Source organism: Meles meles, chromosome 1 (assembly GCF_922984935.1).
Source record: "Meles meles chromosome 1, mMelMel3.1 paternal haplotype, whole genome shotgun sequence".
Classification (NCBI taxonomy): Eukaryota; Metazoa; Chordata; class Mammalia; order Carnivora; family Mustelidae; genus Meles; species Meles meles.
In genome coordinates, this window is record NC_060066.1 from 113,474,706 (window position 1) to 113,492,744 (window position 18,039).

At 40.8% G+C, this 18,039-nt stretch overlaps 1 protein-coding gene across 1 annotated transcript in view; it reads left to right on the forward strand.

Moving 5' to 3' along the window:
* The window catches only part of TBX15 (T-box transcription factor 15), a 102,586-nt gene that overhangs the window by 40,520 nt on the left and 44,027 nt on the right, over window positions 1-18,039 (forward strand). The window contains exon 2 of the mRNA XM_045979346.1: window positions 15,005-15,218. Coding sequence (XP_045835302.1) covers window positions 15,005-15,218 — 214 coding nt within the window. The remainder of the gene's footprint in view (window positions 1-15,004; window positions 15,219-18,039) is intronic.

Below are 18,039 nucleotides of genomic sequence, written 5' to 3' on the forward strand. Positions count from 1 at the left end.
AGGACGCAGTGGCTTCCTTAAGGTCATACCAAGGTCAGAACCAGGGCTCCAACTCCCGCCTTCTGGTTCTGAATCCAGGGTTCCCTTTCACCACAGAATGACAGATAATGGAGAGTTTACTCTATTTATCATTCACTTTGGTGACAGCGGAGTCTTCTGCGTCACAGCATGGTAAAAATAGACTCTGAGGGCAAGAAGGTTCTCAGTAGCAAACAAACTGAGCTCACCAAAATGTTCTCGTGGGCAGGCTCAGTTGCTGTGGCCTTTAGGAAAGCCTTGGCAGGCCTGCAGCAGGCAATGTCACCTACTCACTGTGCCCAGCCTTCCCTGAGGAGCTGCCTCCTGCCGGGACTGCCCTAGAGGACACAGGGTGGGGGGCGGTAGGATGGGGGGGCAGGGACTGGGAGGAGGGTTTCTTCTAAGGCATGGGAACCACTGACCTGGAGCCCATCCCTGGTGAGGGATGACTGTGTTTCCCACAGTAGCAAACTTACTGTGGTTTTAGCACACAGAAGGAGAAACGGCCTAATGAGCTTGGGCCTCCTTTGCCAATTGAGGATTTTCTGAGGGGCAGGGGGAAGGCGAGCGAGGGGGTATGAATGAGTCAAAGCAGCAAGGCTGAAGAAAAAGCCCCATTTCATTCACTTAAAGATAATTTTTAATTCCTCCTATCTTCCCAAATGATTAAAGAAACACATTTATACATACAGGTATATGTGGTTAAAATGCAGATAAATAAGAAATAAGGAACCATACACAGAAAGTTTAAAACTCACAGGGAAACACAACCACTTTGTCTTTGTGAGGGAGACAAAGAACATGTTTTTGTGAGGATGCCCCGCTGGTATTCTGTGTCGTATTTTAAATATTTCTCCTGAAAATATCTGGTGAAGGGGAAATGCTTTATATTACAGCAGAAGAACTTAGAAATTAGACATTTTCCCCACTTGGAGAAAGCCTCTCAAACCAGTGGTCCTCATCCTTTTAAAATTCTTTGTTTGTTTGTTTTTTTTTTTGTATAATTTTTTTTCCATTTTATTTATTTTTTCAGCGTAACAGTATTCATTGTTTTTGCACAACACCCAGTGCTCCATGCAAAACGTGCCCTCCCCATTACCCACCACCTGTTCCCCCAACCTCCCACCCCTGACCCTTCAAAACCCTCAGGTTGTTTTTCAGAGTCCATAGTCTCTTATGGTTCGCCTCCCCTTCCAAATTTTTTTTTTTTTAATAAACATATAATGTATTTTTATCCCCAGGGGTACAGGTCTGTGAATCGCCAGGTTTACACACTTCACAGCACTCACCATAGCACATACCCTCCCCAATGTCCATAGCCCCCTCCCCCTCTCCCAATCCCACCTCCCCCCAGGTCCTCATCCTTTTAAAGTCATGGATTGCTTTGAGAATCCCATAAATACCATACATTCTCTTCCCAGAGAAATGCAAGTTCTTACAAATTTAACCTATGACTTTAGGTCATATAAACCCCCAAAGCCCTTCCACTGACATTAGGTTAATAGCCTCTTCCTTGAAAAAATTAGAAATTGATATTTACAAAACAATTTTTCCTTTATAAAAAGATTCACTGCATGCAATTGAGATGGTTATAATTAAAATGTATGTATACAGCTAGTGTCACACAAAATATTCTGATTTCTGTGAAGTTATACGGTAAAGTAGCCTATAACATTTGTATTTTCCATCTGTAGTCATTGCACATTCATATATGCCTATATGTGAAGCATAGAGCTTACTTAAAAATATATATACATATATTTATATATATAAAATGTATACACACACACACACACACACACACACACACATATATATTTTTAAGTAAGCTCTATGCTCAATATGGGGCTTGAACTCATGACCCTGAGATTGAGTCACATGCTCCACTGACTGAGCCAGGCAGGTGACCTCATACTCACTTGTAATTTTATCTTACTTTTTTATGAATTCTTTTAAAGATGGTGCATAGTGTGTACTCCATTGTCATTTTTATCTGATAACACATGTGATATTTGGCATAATAAGGAAAATCTGCCTTCACTGTTAAATCAGTTTTGATTACACATAGAATATGGTATATAAAGTAATATTTTAATAGGTACAACAGCCCAAACGCCATCAATGAGATCTCATCCTTCAGACTTGTGAATTCTGGGAAGAAATTACTTCCACATGTTCCTAAAACTACTTAAGATTTTTGACTGGTTGGTGGTCTGTTGATTCTAAATATCTGACCTGTCAAAAACTGCCATCTTTAAACTCCAGTGATGCATAGAGGCTCAGAATTAGCCAGGGCTGAATTTATTACAGAACAAAGGGAGGTGATGATTAACATACCCATCTGAGCAGTAGGGGGGAAAATAATCCTTGAATGGATTAGATGCCATGATCCCAAAACCACATTCTCTGAGTGTTGGGTCCTTGCCCAGAAATGGGGAGAGGCCAAACACTGATGCCTTTTAAATGACAGGGTATCTCCGTGGGACTCTGGTCAGGGACACTGGTGCAGAGGGTTGAGGGTCAATGAGGAAAAAGCCTTTCTTTCTCCAGTGCTCCAGTGGAGCTGAGGTCTAGACCCACTCCATGTGCAGTAACCCTCAAAACTGTCAGCCAACCCAATTAGTGTTACTCAATTATCAGTCTGCCTGTCTGGGTGGAGATTACATTCAAGTGTAAATGAAAAAGGTTTTTTTTTTAACCAGTAACTGGGAATAACTTCCTTTTTTTTTTTTTTTTTTGACTCTAGTAGGTTACTTTCAAGATGGGCATAGAGGCTGCCAAGAAGATGACATGAACTATTATGTACTGTCCCCCAAGAAGTTAAGAGTCCTAGGCAGTTTCTCCCTATTCACTGGCAACATCTGGTAGATTCTGTGCACCCCCAGGGTATAATTCTAGGGAAATGTATGTTTGTAAGAATAGTCCATGGACAGGCCACTAAACCCATTTTCTGGTAGATTTCCCCACAATTCTCTCTTTCTTGTAACACATCTTAAAAGCTTTATAAAAAGTCTGGATTTTACAACAGGGTGAAATGGTAACATTGATGGAAATTGAGTCTCTGAGAGGGGCCTCCAGCAAATGGGGACCTTCCTGAGAAGGAAACAGACCATTTGGAAAGTCCTTTTGACCCCCATCCTCTGGAGGGAATCCCAAGCCCAGGTGCTCAGGAAATCTCCTGTCACTCTGAGATGGGCTGGGACATGGTGCCATGCCCTAGGCTTCTAAATACAGTTCAGGCTGGGTCATCATGACACGCCGAGCTGGCACCACAATGGGGATTGAGTGGGAACTGTGACAGTGCTTAAATGCCACGGACCTGGGGCTCCAAGTCTTCCTGGGCTGGGACAGGGAGAGGGAGTGAAGAGCCTTATGGGGAGGAGGGTGAGAGCAGCTTTGGCAAGGAAATCCTGCTACCTCAGTGACAGCACCGCTCCTTCGGAGAGCAGCAGACACCCAGCAGCCACACACCAGCTGTTTTAGAAGCTGCCCGTGTCTGAATTGCTGACACACTTGGAGGACACTGTCTCTTCAAGAGTCCTTCTGATCAAGGTAGGTAGGCCTGGGAGAAAACAGAGGCATGCTGGAGCCAAGGTGTTGGTGGAAGAACAAGTGGAGTTAAGTGATCCCGGCAGGATTACTCAGGGAGGCAGGAATGGAATTAGGAATAACGTGTTGACATTGGGATTCCCAAGTCAGCCTTCATGTAGAGGACAGTGTTAGGCAAGCCCTTGCCTTGCCCCACCTTCTTCTTCGCCATTACCAAAAATTTGCTCTAGGGTGAGCATCCTTTGACAACTCATTCTCCTCTGGGGAGGGCCTTAGAAGGAAGAAAGAAGACCGGAGAAGACAGGAGGGGGGTTTTTCGGGAGGATTCTGGAGCCTTGGGATGTGAATATGGAATTCCAAGTTCGGTAAGCATCTCTGGCTGAGGGTCAGTGAATTGTAAATATAAAGACACTGCCACAAACATGATTAATCCAGGGTGTGCGTTTCACTCTCAGTGCTTGCCTTATACCCCCAAACTGGATTCTTTTCCCTTGTCAAAACGTTTGGCTTTAGGATTTCTGAAGGAAGTGTGGCACAGTGGATGGGTTCAGGCTTCAGACCAAGACTGGGTCCTTTGTCTCTGGTACTTCTGGGTAGGTGGCACTGGGCAGGTCATCTTGGCTAAGTCTCCCTGATAGGGTTATAGTGCATAGCTCTCAGACCTCATCCCCATGTTCCCTGGGAGACTCCCTTGAGCTCTAGATCTTTCCTGCCTCCTCAGTGTGTACTTTCCTTAGCCTGAGCCAGAGGGTGAGTGCTCTTGACAAGGCTGTCGATTTGGAGTCGGGATGCTGCGGCCTCCCAGCTCTTTCATGTGTCCCCCTTCTCATGGAACAGTGCCCTTGGACTGCGTCTCTAGCCAAGGTTGACCGAAGTCAAGGTTCAACTTTGCTTCCCCAGCCCCATTTCCTTACTGAAGGTCTAGCATACATCTTTGCCTAGTGATACTCCCTGTTGTCTCTTCTTTTACATTCTAGTCATTTTTGTTCTCAATAGCATGGCAGCCATTGTCTACCAGGGGAACGTCAAGTAGGCCCACACAAAAGGAGGGTTTCTTAGCTGACATTTTCACTATTTCTTTGCATTCCTTCCTTCTGCCTTTCCTGTTTCTTCTAACACCATTCAATTTTGGTGGTTTCTGCTCCAGGCCCTGAATTATTTTCTCACTATGGGATCTACATTTTACATTTTCTTTATTAGGATTTAATTTTTTTCTATTTGAAAGAACACAAACCACCTTTCTCTCTCTCAGATATGGACAGGATCTCTCAGATATTGGGGAAGGATCTAACCCTTGTGGTCACTCCCCTTTCCACATGATGGAAGGAACTAACATTTAATATACTCCTGCTGTGTGCCACGGGCTTTACTGAGAGTTAATGGCATCTCTATTTTAGATGAGGAAATTGGCTTAGAAAGGTTAAGTTGATTGCTCAAAGTCATACATCTGGGTCTGTGTGATTCTAGAAGACTGTGCTTTATCCCCTTCCTGGCTGCATCTCTGGAAACCCGGCTTTACTGCAGACAGCACAGACCCTACCTGCATGGGAGTGTGGAGGGGGCAGGAGTCACCGTGTTCCTAAAAACGGGTCACTCTGTTTCTGAAGGAGAGGGCTTGTGTGCCACCTTACTTCTCCCTCAGCATCGCTAGCTCTAACACTTGAAGGCCTTACTCTTTTCCCCATTTTTATCTTCATGACCCCTGGCACCTTCTCTTCTTAAGTTGCTATGGAGGAGAGTTAGTATCTGAGAATTTTCCAGATGCTTGGCTGCGAGTGCTACTCACAGAAGTGACTGAATTCACTGAACTCATTTGAGGCCTATGAAAAACTTGAGATCAGACCTTGCCAATCAGCTTAACACAACCCACAGTCATGGAAGGAAAAGTAGGTGGGATGCCAATAATTTAGGTTCTATGTGGAGGTGACCCCATTGAGATTTCTTTGGGAACATGGCATTCAATGAAGATCCTCATTACCAGAGGTACATTGGTCTCTGGAAGATCAGAAGGTAAATAGCATGCAAGGCTCTTCATCTGGCTTCAGTCTACACTTCCCAGCTCTTTGGTCATATCTCTTCTCTTGCCTTGCTAAACATACAGCATTTCACTCATTCATTTATTCAACAAAACCAACATTCCGTCGAGTGCATAGTAGGTGCCAGGCACTGTCCCCGGTACTGACGATATAAGAGCAATAATGCAGATGTATTCTGAATTACTTGCTGTTCTCTAAACCCATCTGGTAGACTTTACTGCCATGTCTCTGCCATAAAGTTCCCCTTTCCTGGAAGATCCTTCTGCCCCTTTCCCCCATTTCTGACATTTTATTGCAGACATCTCTTCATTAGACCCAGAAAAGACCCCTGGGCTGGAAGAGAGTCTTCTCATCTCTAAACTTCCATAGCATTTTGTGGATGTTTCTCTTAGATGAACATGAAAATGAGCATTTACCTATCCATTTTACTGTTTTACTATTGATAAGGTATTCACATAAACGCACATGCATGCTGTGTTAGACAGTCACACAGTAGGTCCTAATGATGCCCTTATTTTACAAATGATAAAACTTAGGCTTCAAGAGGTTAAGTGACTTGGTCAAGATTAGACGGTTGGAAAGGAAAAGGTGAACTTTAGAATTTGGTCTTTTGAATTCCAAATTCCAAACCCCAGTATGCTATGTGCCATGTTGGATTTTGACTAATCTATTTTTATTAGATTATTGACCCCTCCTGTCTCCTAAGTATTTTTGTAAGTTCCTGAGAACTTATAGATCATATCTTATTCAGTGTTATTCACCTCATAGTACCTTACACATTGCTAGGTCTAAGTGAGTTAATCAACAATTATTTGCTGAATAAATAAGTGATTTATCAAACAGATGGATTTAGAAGATTATTGGGGAGGTCGTTATTTATTTGCCAGCCATGTAGCTCTCTTATAGTCCTTAAACAGGATGACTCTCTCTGTTTGGCATGGTACGTTGGATTTTAAACTTAGTGTAGCTGGTGGTCTCTTGTGTATAGTTTGAAGAGAATTTTGTGTCCCTAGTTGTGCTCAAATGTCTATTCTACTTATATGTTTGAGATTTCCATCTCTAAGGGCACTGTCTCTGGAAGTTGAATTACACTTATTGTTGGCTGTTTACTTCTTCCCCTTTTGTGTATTAGCACGTATTTGTTTATTTATTGGTGCCCAATGAGAATATCCTAATAAGGCATAAGGCAAGTTCTTCTAGGGCCTATGGGGGAAGGGTTCCTTCTCACTTCATGGAAATGAAAGACCGCTATGGCAGATGACTTATGGTGATACAGCAGTGGTCAGGGTGGTGGTGGGAGGTTAGAAGTAGTTGTGGTTGCAAAAAGCAAACAGCCACTGGCGTGGGGATGAACTAATGTGTCACTTCATCCAGAAAATATGCCAGGAGCCTCAAGGAGGGGCCTGTGTTGACAGCTGCTGGCTCAAAGTTGACTGGTAAATCTTGAAGACCACCCAGTCAATTAGGATCAACTTTTAGAGGACCTCTGGTGTAAGAGGTATTTAGATAGAATATTGCCATGTGACTTGTGACCAATTTTTAATTGTTCTGTTTATGCATTTTCCATGCTTTCCATCAGGAATATTTTCTGAACCAAAAGTCAATCTCAAAAATTTTAATTTTATAGGAAGAATGAAATAAAATATTTATATTAGGACTGTTCTAGGAAACACAAGACCCACATTTGTCTTCATTTTTTCTTGGTCTTCCTGATTAAGTTCATCATTGGCATGTAATCTTATATGTGAATTTCATACTTTACTGTTTATTAATGCTTTCACATACAGTGTGATCAGATGAATCCTTCTCAAATATAGATATCCATTTAGGACTATCAAAAACTCTTGGGCCATGAACTGTGACTTCAGTTAAGCCTAAATAAACCAATTCTGCATAAGTAGGAACTTACTCAGCTGCCTTTTCTTATCTTTCAACACGGTCATTACACATTTCTCAAAGTCCACACATTTTCTGAGTACCTTCTAATGTTTTGCGTATGGTCTAGGCTAGAGTGAAAGAGTGACTTGACATTGACATTGATCTTCAGTGATCTGTCACTTTTGGATGTTTTACCCTAGGGGGACTGGGGACAGGAAGTGAAGTACAACAAAAGGTAGTTTTTTGTACTTGTGCTTACTTATTAAATAATATTAAGTCAGTGAAGATATCTCAGATATTCCTGAACACAACTGCCTGGCTACTGAGAGCAAAATTCCTGTCTGAGTCTGGCTTGAATTTTCTCCTCTCCCCAAAAGAACTGACAATGCTTTAGTTACCATGGATCTATCTCCTGACTGAACAATCTGAATATTAGCTCTGCATTTCCAAGTTCAGTGTGGGAAGCACCCAGCTCTGCAGGACTCGTTCTGAAAATGGGGAAAGAGTGTTGAGTGGAAAGAGCATCAACTCTAGTGTCAGGAGGACTCAAATTCCACTATGACTAGTTACATAATGTGAGAAAGCCTCTCAGTCTCACCAAGCCCCAGTTTCCTCCTTTACAGAATGGCAACAGTAATGCCTACTTCATAAGGTTTTCTATGAAAATTGCATGAGATAATATATACGGAATATCTAGTGTAGTGCTCATAACTTCTCTTCCTTTTTTGCCTCCACTTTCAAAGTATGCTGGAGCATAAGAGGCTGAACCTTTCATGACATTGAGCCTTTGATCAACAAGAAATAGATACAAAAATTACTGCTGCCGCTTCATTGCAAAGCCTCTTTAAAAGGCTGAGTTCTCAGGGATGACTTTGAGTCCCTGCCTCTGGTTCTGTGTGTCACTGAGAGAGATGCTGCTTGTCAGGTGGTGGCGAGTGCTTTAGGCAGCAGAGAGATATGTGCTTTTTGTCTCCTTAATTGGCTTATTGGCATGGGAATTGCAGGCTTCGTGTTACCTCCCCCCTTTTCCCAAATAGAACTTGGAGGGCATGGAGAGCTCAGACACTTCATTCCATCACTAAAGTCATCTAACAGGCTTGTTTGAGTGTTTGCTATCATCATAATTTTACTTTAATCCAACCTGGGTTACAGTTCATTCCGTTGAAGCTCTGGACTGGGTATCAAATTTTGGCTCAGTCTGTACTTGTGTCCGTGCCAAGTGCTCTGCTTCTGCTGTATTTAGAATTACTCTATGAAAAGTTTCATCACCAAATTTTGCTAAGCTACCTGATAAAATCTGACATCCCAGAACCAATTTCCACTGCAGAGATCCTCTAGAAATAGGAGTTTACTTGAGCCTAGTGCAGAAAGTGCTGCCTGGGTTATATGCTTCTGATGTGAAGGGGAGCCCTTAGATGGCTGTGGGAGTCTTGGTTTTGGAGACTTCAGGACTTAGGAAATAGACCAAGGAGTGGCTGCCCCACCCATATCAGATAGGAAGTACCACTCAGTATAGTCATGTTCCAGTTATCGGTAGGAAAAAATGACTGTTTGATTATCATCTGGGTTGTGTCTTTCTCCTTTGTTTCAAACTGGTTTCTTCCTTGGAGTAGCCGAAGTCCAGGCGTATGGAAGTGGCACTGTGCATCTAATCTCAGAAAATTCTGCATCTCTTATCTGACTACAGTAGTCTTCTATGACCCCTCTCCCACACTGAAACTGGGCTGTTGTACATCATTCCTATAGAAGATGTGACAAAGCATTAAATTCAGCTTGTGGAATTCACAGTTTAGGAGGGAAGTTAGAACTATCATCACCTCCACTTAAAAAAGACTTTGGTATAAAGAAAGCAAAGTCTAAACTCCATATTATGACACCCAAGTTCCTCCTGGAATATAAACTCCATGTGGCCAGAGGTCCCCCCCTCCCCCCCCCCCCGAGGTCTCAAGGATCTAGAAGAGTGACTGGCACATCGTAAATATTAAATAAATAGTCATTTAGTTGAGTTTGAGTTGAACTTGACTTCCCACCTTTATCTCTTATCTCACCTCCCCCCTTCCCTTATGTATTTTAAGCTCTGGCCATATCAGTCTTCTTGTAAATCTCTAAAAATGGCAAGTCCTTACTGATGCTCTTCCCACTAACTTAAATTCCATCCCCATAAATTCTTTGTGTGCTCATATTGAACTTCTATTTCAAGTCGATCCGCAAATTACACCTTGTGAAGTCTTTTTGATCCCAAATCATTGACTTGCTTGCTCTTCAAAGCTCCTTAATGCCTTGCTCTCATATCTATTGGAACACCTATCATAGCCAGTCTTCTTTAACAGTTTGCGTATCCTTTCCTATGAAATTGGATTGTGAGCTCCTGTGGAGCAAGAACCTATTTTCTCTCTCTTGGTCTATTATTCTATAACCTGATCTATAAAAAACAGAAACGTTTTGTGAAATAGAAGTGGAAGTAAATGTAGTCTTATGTGCCTGCAGTCCCCAGGAGGTGGAGCTGATGTAATCTGGATTTTGGTGTCAATAATACATAAAATGGAGATAATAATAATAACGCTTAGATTTGTTTTATTAAATAATAAAGTCTTAGCTGAGCATCAGATACTTAGTAAGTGTTTAATAGATGTTGACCATTAACCCTTTGGTTGGGATAGTTCTTGTGGGATTATATTTGTCTCACAGTCCCAAGTCACTAGCATTGTTATCAACAGAATCGTTAATTTCTATTTTATCATAAAGCTATAAATATAATTTTCTAAGCAAGGAGATATCTTCCTCTAGTCCCTAATAGTAAAGATAAGGAAATAGTAATAGATAAGATAAGGAAATAGTAAAGATACTGAAACTGAGGCTCTGTGAAATGAAATGACTCTCCAACACCCCACTCATGGTGAACAGCCGAGCCCCAGGCATAAATGTGTTCTATTCACTGTAGTAATGAATCATTCCTCAAAATTATTAGTTAAGTGGAGACAAAAATTGCCTGGAAGACTGTGAAATCTGTTTTAACAGTGTCTGGTTTTGATATTAGGTCAAAATAAACATAAATTAGGCATTTTCTGTGCATGCCAACCAACTCAACTTATCATGGTTGAGTTGCTGTTGTTAGACTTGGTGGTCTTTAAGCTGCACTGCTAATCGATCCAGTACACATTAGACTTAAGAGGGACTTTATAGCACCTCTAATTAAATGTGTATGTGCTGTGTTAAAATGATTAAGGATAATGAGGGCCAGAATAGTTATGTGACTTGGCCAGGATCAAATATATTAAGCCATTTCATTTGTAAGGATGGTTATAATAGTTGAGGGTTATTACAGAACTGCTGGTTCTTTTGGCTGGGGTTGAGCCCAATACGATCTTGGGAGAGATCAAATCGTTAGATCAGGAGGCAGAAAACTTACCTTCTAGGTCATGTTGTTTTTAATTTTCTTAGTCTTAATTACCTCATTTATATAATGGATATAAAACTATGCCATTTCTACCCCATCTAATGGAAGGATATATTAAATAATGTGTAAAATGTAGATGGAGGAACTATTTTCTTATTGCTATTATTTTGCATGAATTGAAACTTGAAAACTTGCTGTAAGCTAAACCCAACTTTCTGTGGGAACTTAGTGTTACTGTGTCCATTTTATCAACATGAAATACGTCAGCGATAGAAAACAAGTGACACTATGAGCTGATGGTTAGAATCTCTTGTTTAGGGAATTTTTTTAAAGATTTATTTTTTTAAAAAGATTATTTATTTATTTATTTATTTATTTATTTGACAGAGATCACAAGTAGGCAGAGAAGCAGGCAGAGAGAGAGGAAGGGAAGCAGGCTCCCTGCTGAACAGAGAGCCCGAGGCGGGACTCAATCCCAGGACCCTGACCTAAGCTGACCTGAGCTGAAGGCAGAGGCTTAACCCACTGAGCCACCGAGGCACCCCATTGTTTAGGGATTTTGGGGGATGGTAATAGACATGTCAGTTTGACTGTATGAGTCATACGATGTTCTCCAGTGACTTGTAACTTGGATCCAAGCAAGTTCTCAAGTCTTCTTTAACTTCCTTAGTTATATATAACTTTATCATTTATGTTCCTGATTTGCCAAAACTTCCCTGTTCAAATGCTATCCACAAGAGACATCTGACAGCCAAGAAGTCTTTCCAGGTCATTCAACTGAGTTCCTAACAGTTATTTTTTTTTTTTAAGGCAGGAAGTTACAAATTGCGGAGAATAAAAAAGCTTGAAAACGCAGAGGTGTGTTCTGATATTCAAGGCACTGGCTGTATTTCTAAATGGATCCATTTGATTGAAATGCAGAAATTAATCTGCATTTCTTATATTCATGAATGAGTTAACTTGATTATGCATTCTGATTACTAGCTGGAATAAATGACCTGGTTAGCCTAAATATTTGATATGACTATGATTTAGAAACACATCTTACAAAGGACTCAGTTTTATTTTTACCTAAGGGGTTGGTCTTAACCCTATTTTAAGGGTATTATAGGGTAGCTTACTTTATGTTATTGAAAATGTGGGCTGATGCCTGTATTCTGCATTTAAAATCACTCTATTTTGTGAGGGAGTGAGAATCTAGAAGCACAGAACACTTCCAGGGAAACAAATAGCTGTGTCTGAAAATCCTCTTCCTGGGCAAATACTGCCTATGCCTCCACGTCTCATCTAGTTCTTTTCTAGTAAGCCTGAGTTCCCCAGGACTGTTCCAGTTTTCTGAGATCCCTGTCTTTGCTGGATTCCTATGAGACATCCAAGGCAATATGCAGTGGTATGGAAAATTATGTGGTAGTACTTGTCTTGGTTTCTATTTGTGAATGTGCTCAGTTTCCATTGGTCCTGTAAATACTTTGAGGCAGAGCCTCATTCTGCTAGCACAGTGCTGGGCACATAGTAAGCACCCAATAAACACATAATTAATCAACACTAACTGGGAAACTTCTCAAGGTCTGGGATTCTGTTTCAAATTATCTACCTGGTACCTCATATAGGGCCACATGCTGATAGGTGCTTATTGATTGATTTGATTGAAACTATAAACAGAATGCCCACTGGTTTCTTTAACCTCAATGATAACGTGAATCTGAGCCCTCAGACGTTCTCCTCATTTAACTTGTCTTGCCCAAGCAGTTTTAATCTGATGCTTCTAACTGAGGTTTCCTGGGTTATCCCTGAAAGTTGCATTGGAAAGTATGCATTAACACTCTCCAAGTCCTTAGAGGTGGAAGAGATTATAAAAGTTTTCAGCTCAGTCCTTCTAAATGCATGATAAGGAAATAGGTTTGTCCAGGTGATTCATTATTAAATGAACTAAGAGTCCATTTAGTGTTAAACTTTGAGCTCCCATTTTATTTCAGATGACATGGTGAGTTGAGAGTAGAGTCTCTGGTTTCCTCATTCTCCAGCCATAGTCCCCATTCAAATCTCAACCTGTTTGGCCACCATTAAAAAATTATCAGTTAGCATAGTGATACCTTTCCCTTCCCTCCTCTTCCTAAACACTCATTGGAGAAATCACATGTCCAAAACTTCCAACTTTTTCATAATCATAGCACATTATGATAAGCGGATTTCATACCACTTTGCTCCCAAAGGTAGGACAAGACTATTTTTTAAAACTCTTGCTTTGAGAAGTTTTTGAAAAGTTCACAATACTTGTGGCAAGTGAGGAGCTCTTGGCATGTCACAGAAACAATGGGATTTGGGAATCCATGTCTCAGGGGATCAGAATTCCCGTGTTTGGCCGAGTGTGTGATGCTGATACTATGGCTTTAGAGCGGAAAGGCATACAGGATCAGGCGAGGATGGAGATTCATCCCTCAGCAGCAGCAACTTCCATGTTAAAAGAGCAGCTCCACTTTTCTGTGCTTGAAGGCGACCAAAGTTAGCCCCTGTTTAGTGCCAAGTATAAGATTATATGCTTGGACATGTAAAACATTATACACACACACACACACACACACAAACACACACATATGTATATACATTTGTGTGTGTGAAGATGGTGACTGGACTGGTGATTGTGGATAAACTAGATTTGGGGCAGAGACTTCTCTGTCATTTCGGAGCTTGGTTCAGTTCTGCAGTACCCTGAATGTCTTCAGAAGTGAAGGGTGGGGAACTGGGGAGGATGGAAAAAAAATGTCACTTTGCTCCTTGTGAGCGCTGGCAGCATTGTGGCAGACTTGCCAGTGATGCTGCCTGGGTTTGAGAGAGGAAGACATCAGGGCTAGAAGGAAGGAGATGGGAAGGTCCTGTGGGATGGGTTTTCACAGGTCTAGAAACCTGCTGCAGGTAAGTGAGGATGGCAGCAAAATGGTCTGACTTTCTGTCTCATCCTTCTTCATCCTTCTGTTATCAAGGACAGATGCCCAAGAGGCTCTGACCTTTGACAGCACCCACCAGTCACCTTTATTTGTGCATGTGTTTATCGACATGGGAAGCAGTCAGAATCCTAGATGTTAAGGGAGGGTTGGGGAAATAGGTTCTCAGGCTTAGTTTGCAATATCGTTTGACCTAAGAAGACTGTATCAGCTAATCTGAGTTTGGAAAATCTTAGGAGATAAGATTCTTGGCACTGAGCCTCTAAGAGTAAAATGCTTTAAAAATTACAGTAAATTCCCTGGTAAGTTTGACTCCAGCCTTCTCTATCACACTATGTGTCCCACCCCCCCGCCCCAAACCCCTTCGTGAGTATAGGAGACACAGGAAGAAAGGACCATCTGGCACAGCATGCCAACTTTTTATTTGGTTGCTCTCAATCCTACCTTCCTGTTTGGATCACCCCTCCCCTCTGCTCATACTTCAGAAACCAATCAAGGTGTCTCCTGAACTCATTTATTCCTTTTGTTTCGACCGCCTTCTTGGGTAACTTTTTCCATATGCCTTACAACAGACATTTTTTTTTTTCCTTTTTCCATCCAAAATGGCCTGATTGGACTCTTAGGAAAAGCCATTTACTCAAATACATGACAAAGTGCTTCTAAAGATCCCAAACAACTTTTCTTTACTTTTGATGACCAGGATATATAAATAGAGAAAAAAATTTGCTCTGTTTAAAAATTACTGGTGGATGGGCAATGACGCTTAGTAGTAGAACGTTAAAGAATACATTATTAGCATTGAGCCCCATCCCCCACCCCAGCCCCCAGTGAAATTGTCTAGATATGGAGCTGTGGTCTGTAATTATCATTATTATTTTTTAATTTGGCATTTATTTTATTGTCCCTGTTTGGCTTCTTCGCTTCACCATGGTGACATTAGTACTCTTTATGTTGCCTGTTGTGGACCAGTTTTGTTCAGCTGTTGCTAAAATGCCAGATGTCATGTTGGAAACGCAAACCCTAAAAGATGGTCATAAATCACAAAAACAAACCGTAAAAGAAATAATAAAATACCCTGAATGCTGTGCTCTGGAGCTTCCCAGCTTTAAGTCACCAAAGCAGAGAAGTGGGGGTGAGGGAGGCTCAGCAGTTTCTCACCTAAGACTTGATTGTTTATCTTGCAGATTCCGAACAAAGCACTGGTTCAGACTCTGAGGTGCTCACCGAGCGGACTTCCTGCTCCTTTGACACTCACCCTGACTTGGGCTCTGGTGCTGCAGGCCCTGTGCCTGCTGCCATGTCTTCCATGGAAGAGATTCAGGTGGAGCTCCAATGCGCTGACCTCTGGAAGAGGTTCCATGACATTGGAACTGAGATGATCATCACCAAAGCAGGCAGGTAAGGACAAGTTCCTTTGGATGGCGAGATTCTAAGAATGGAGACCAAAAGTAGGAGCTGTTACATGTTTTTCTTTTCACTTACTTGCGGTAGGTAGTTTTGGTGATGTCAGAGCTACTTGTGCTCACTTTTCTGCATATGGACATCTTGGTAAAGTGATCTTGAGTTTACTGTGATTTTGCTGTTTTCCTCCAAGGGCCATTCCAATCTCTAAGTCACCTCTACACTTACAGACATTTTCTGCCTACAAATGTATTTCAGCCCATATGGGAGATTGATGGTACATAAGGACCACATGATAGATTTCCAAAGCAAGTGTTACTTCACCACCCAGTGTTTTTTGAGAGAAAAATCTTGCTCCCCAAACAACAGCTTGCATCTCCTAAAGCACTAAAAGCAGCCAGATGTTTTTATAAGAGTTTTTTTTTTTTGGGTTTTTTTTTTGTTAAGAATAGGGCTTGGTACATGTCTGAGCCCTTCTTACTGATCCATGTGTTTTATTGTTGGCTTGAAATTATTACAAAACTTTAATGGCAACCCAGTGGAAACTGTTGCATAACTATGTAGGATGATAAAAGTTTTTAAAATACAGTTTCTCTTGAAATAAACACTTTTAATTAAGCCATTCCTTCACTGGCATCTTTCAGTTTTCCATGGTTAGGCATCTGTTTTGTGCTGGATACTCAAAATACATTATGTCATTTAGACATCACAGGAATCCTCTGAGATAGGATATAATAATCCCATGCATGGATGAGGATGCAAAGGCTGAAAGAGGTTAATTAACTAAATTAACTAATTAACTAAAGTCACGGATAATAAAGGGCAGTTCCAGAATTCCACACAAATCTGTCTGGGTCTAAAACAATGGTCTTAACTGTTTAAAATTCCACACTGTTGTAGTTGGTTGTAGTTTTTGCCCCTTGGATTAAAACTGAAAATGGTTTAAATAAAAATAAATTTGGACTAAGCTTTTGAGTATATAGGAATAGTTAATTAAAGTTAAAACATTTATGTTCTTTTCATGTTTTCAAAGCCAATCTACATAGTCTCATGTCATGGGGACCAAAAAGACCCACCCAATTGGTCATAAGCTGTCTTCATGAACATGGACATTTAAAGTAAAAGAGCATTTGAATGCATGTAGAGAAAGCTCCCAATATAATAAGACATCACAAAAACATGAGGTCAAAATGAACCTGAAATCTTGTTCCTTTTATTTCTCCTTTGGAACCTTCTTCCTTCTCTAAGTTTTGGTGATGAATAAAATCAGTAAAAGGCTTCTTAGGAGGAGCACCTCTGAAGGGGAATTATTTCCAATACCATCTCTTTCTTGTTGCTTGGGTTTCAGTCTACTTCTGGCCTACATTTTGAGATCTTATGACTTAGATGGAAACAGCAATTCAAGGAAAAAGTTTTTATTCTTTTTAGTTTTTGACAAGGGGGTTCATTTGGAGATAGGGGAAAATATTACTTTTTTTGCCTATGAGATTTTCCAGTTTTTTAATTTTGGGTTCTCACTCTCTACAGGGGGTTTTATATATCCCAGTCAATATCATCTCTGATATCGTTCCCTTGTTCTTTGCACTTCCGTGAATTCAATTCACCCAAACACATTTTTCACAGGTCTCCTGTGACCTTGTTTCATGATTTGTTCTGCAGTGCTTTCATTTCCACATCTCTTACTTCACAAATTCAGTTGATACCTACCTGGATATTCCCAGAACAAACTTATAAAGTTTGTTCTTTTTTTTTTTCTTAAAGATTTTATTTATTTGACAGAAAGAGAGGTCACAAGTAAGTAGAGAGGCAGGCAGAGAGAGGGGAAAGCAGGCTCCCTGCTGAGCAGAGAGCCCAATGTGGGGCTCGATCTCAGGACCCTGAGATCATGACCTGAGCTGAAGGCAGAGGCTTAACCCACTGAGCCACCTAGGCACCCCTAAATTTTGTTCTTTAGTCATATCCCATTGTTGAGGTTTAGGTATATTATTCATTTTTCCTTTATTGGATTGCATCAGCCTTTGCCATTGTTCCATGTAACTCTGCTCAAGAAATTCTGGAACAACTCAAGAACACACAAAGAAAGACTTCTCTTCTCTGACTTTTCTTCACCTCCTTCCAGTTCCTCAAGTCTGTTTCTTCCTTTTCACTTCCTTTTCCTTCATAATGTCCTTTCCAATTTTAATCTCAATTTTTATTTTCTTAGTTACATTAGTTTTGTATGACTCTCTGTTCCTTTTTCCTGCTGAGATTTTCATTACCATCTACTTCTCACTCCCTAAACTGTCATCCTGCTGATTCAGAACTACTGCAGGCTACAGAGCCCTCAATCTTCTAATGTACCAACATAATCTGTAGAATCAGCACCATGGACAGAGGTGCTTGTAGGGATTAATGGGTTTGGAAGACAAAAGAATTGGCCTAAATTTAACCATAAAATTAAAACCAAACACATCTCATTTTATAAATATGAAAGATTAATTTTTCCCTAGGGTGTTATGACTTCACTTGATATTCTGTGCTAAAATACTGGCAAAAAGAAAAAGCAACTTTTGGTAAGTTTTTAGGAAGAGAATTCAAATGTAGTCATAGAATTTCAAAGCAAGAGGGCACTTTAAAGATTATATAGCCCCTTTTCTTTGTTTCTTAGGTGATAAAGTCAAATAACTTCTCCAAAGTCACACCTCTCTTTCATTTAGAACTTGGGTATTGGTAAGAAATGGGTAGCTCTTCCACTCAAAGTCATGTGGGTGTTCCGAACAAAACAGGTATTGAATTTAGAAACACTTTACCCTTTTTCTTGGAGTCATGAAGAAAAGAC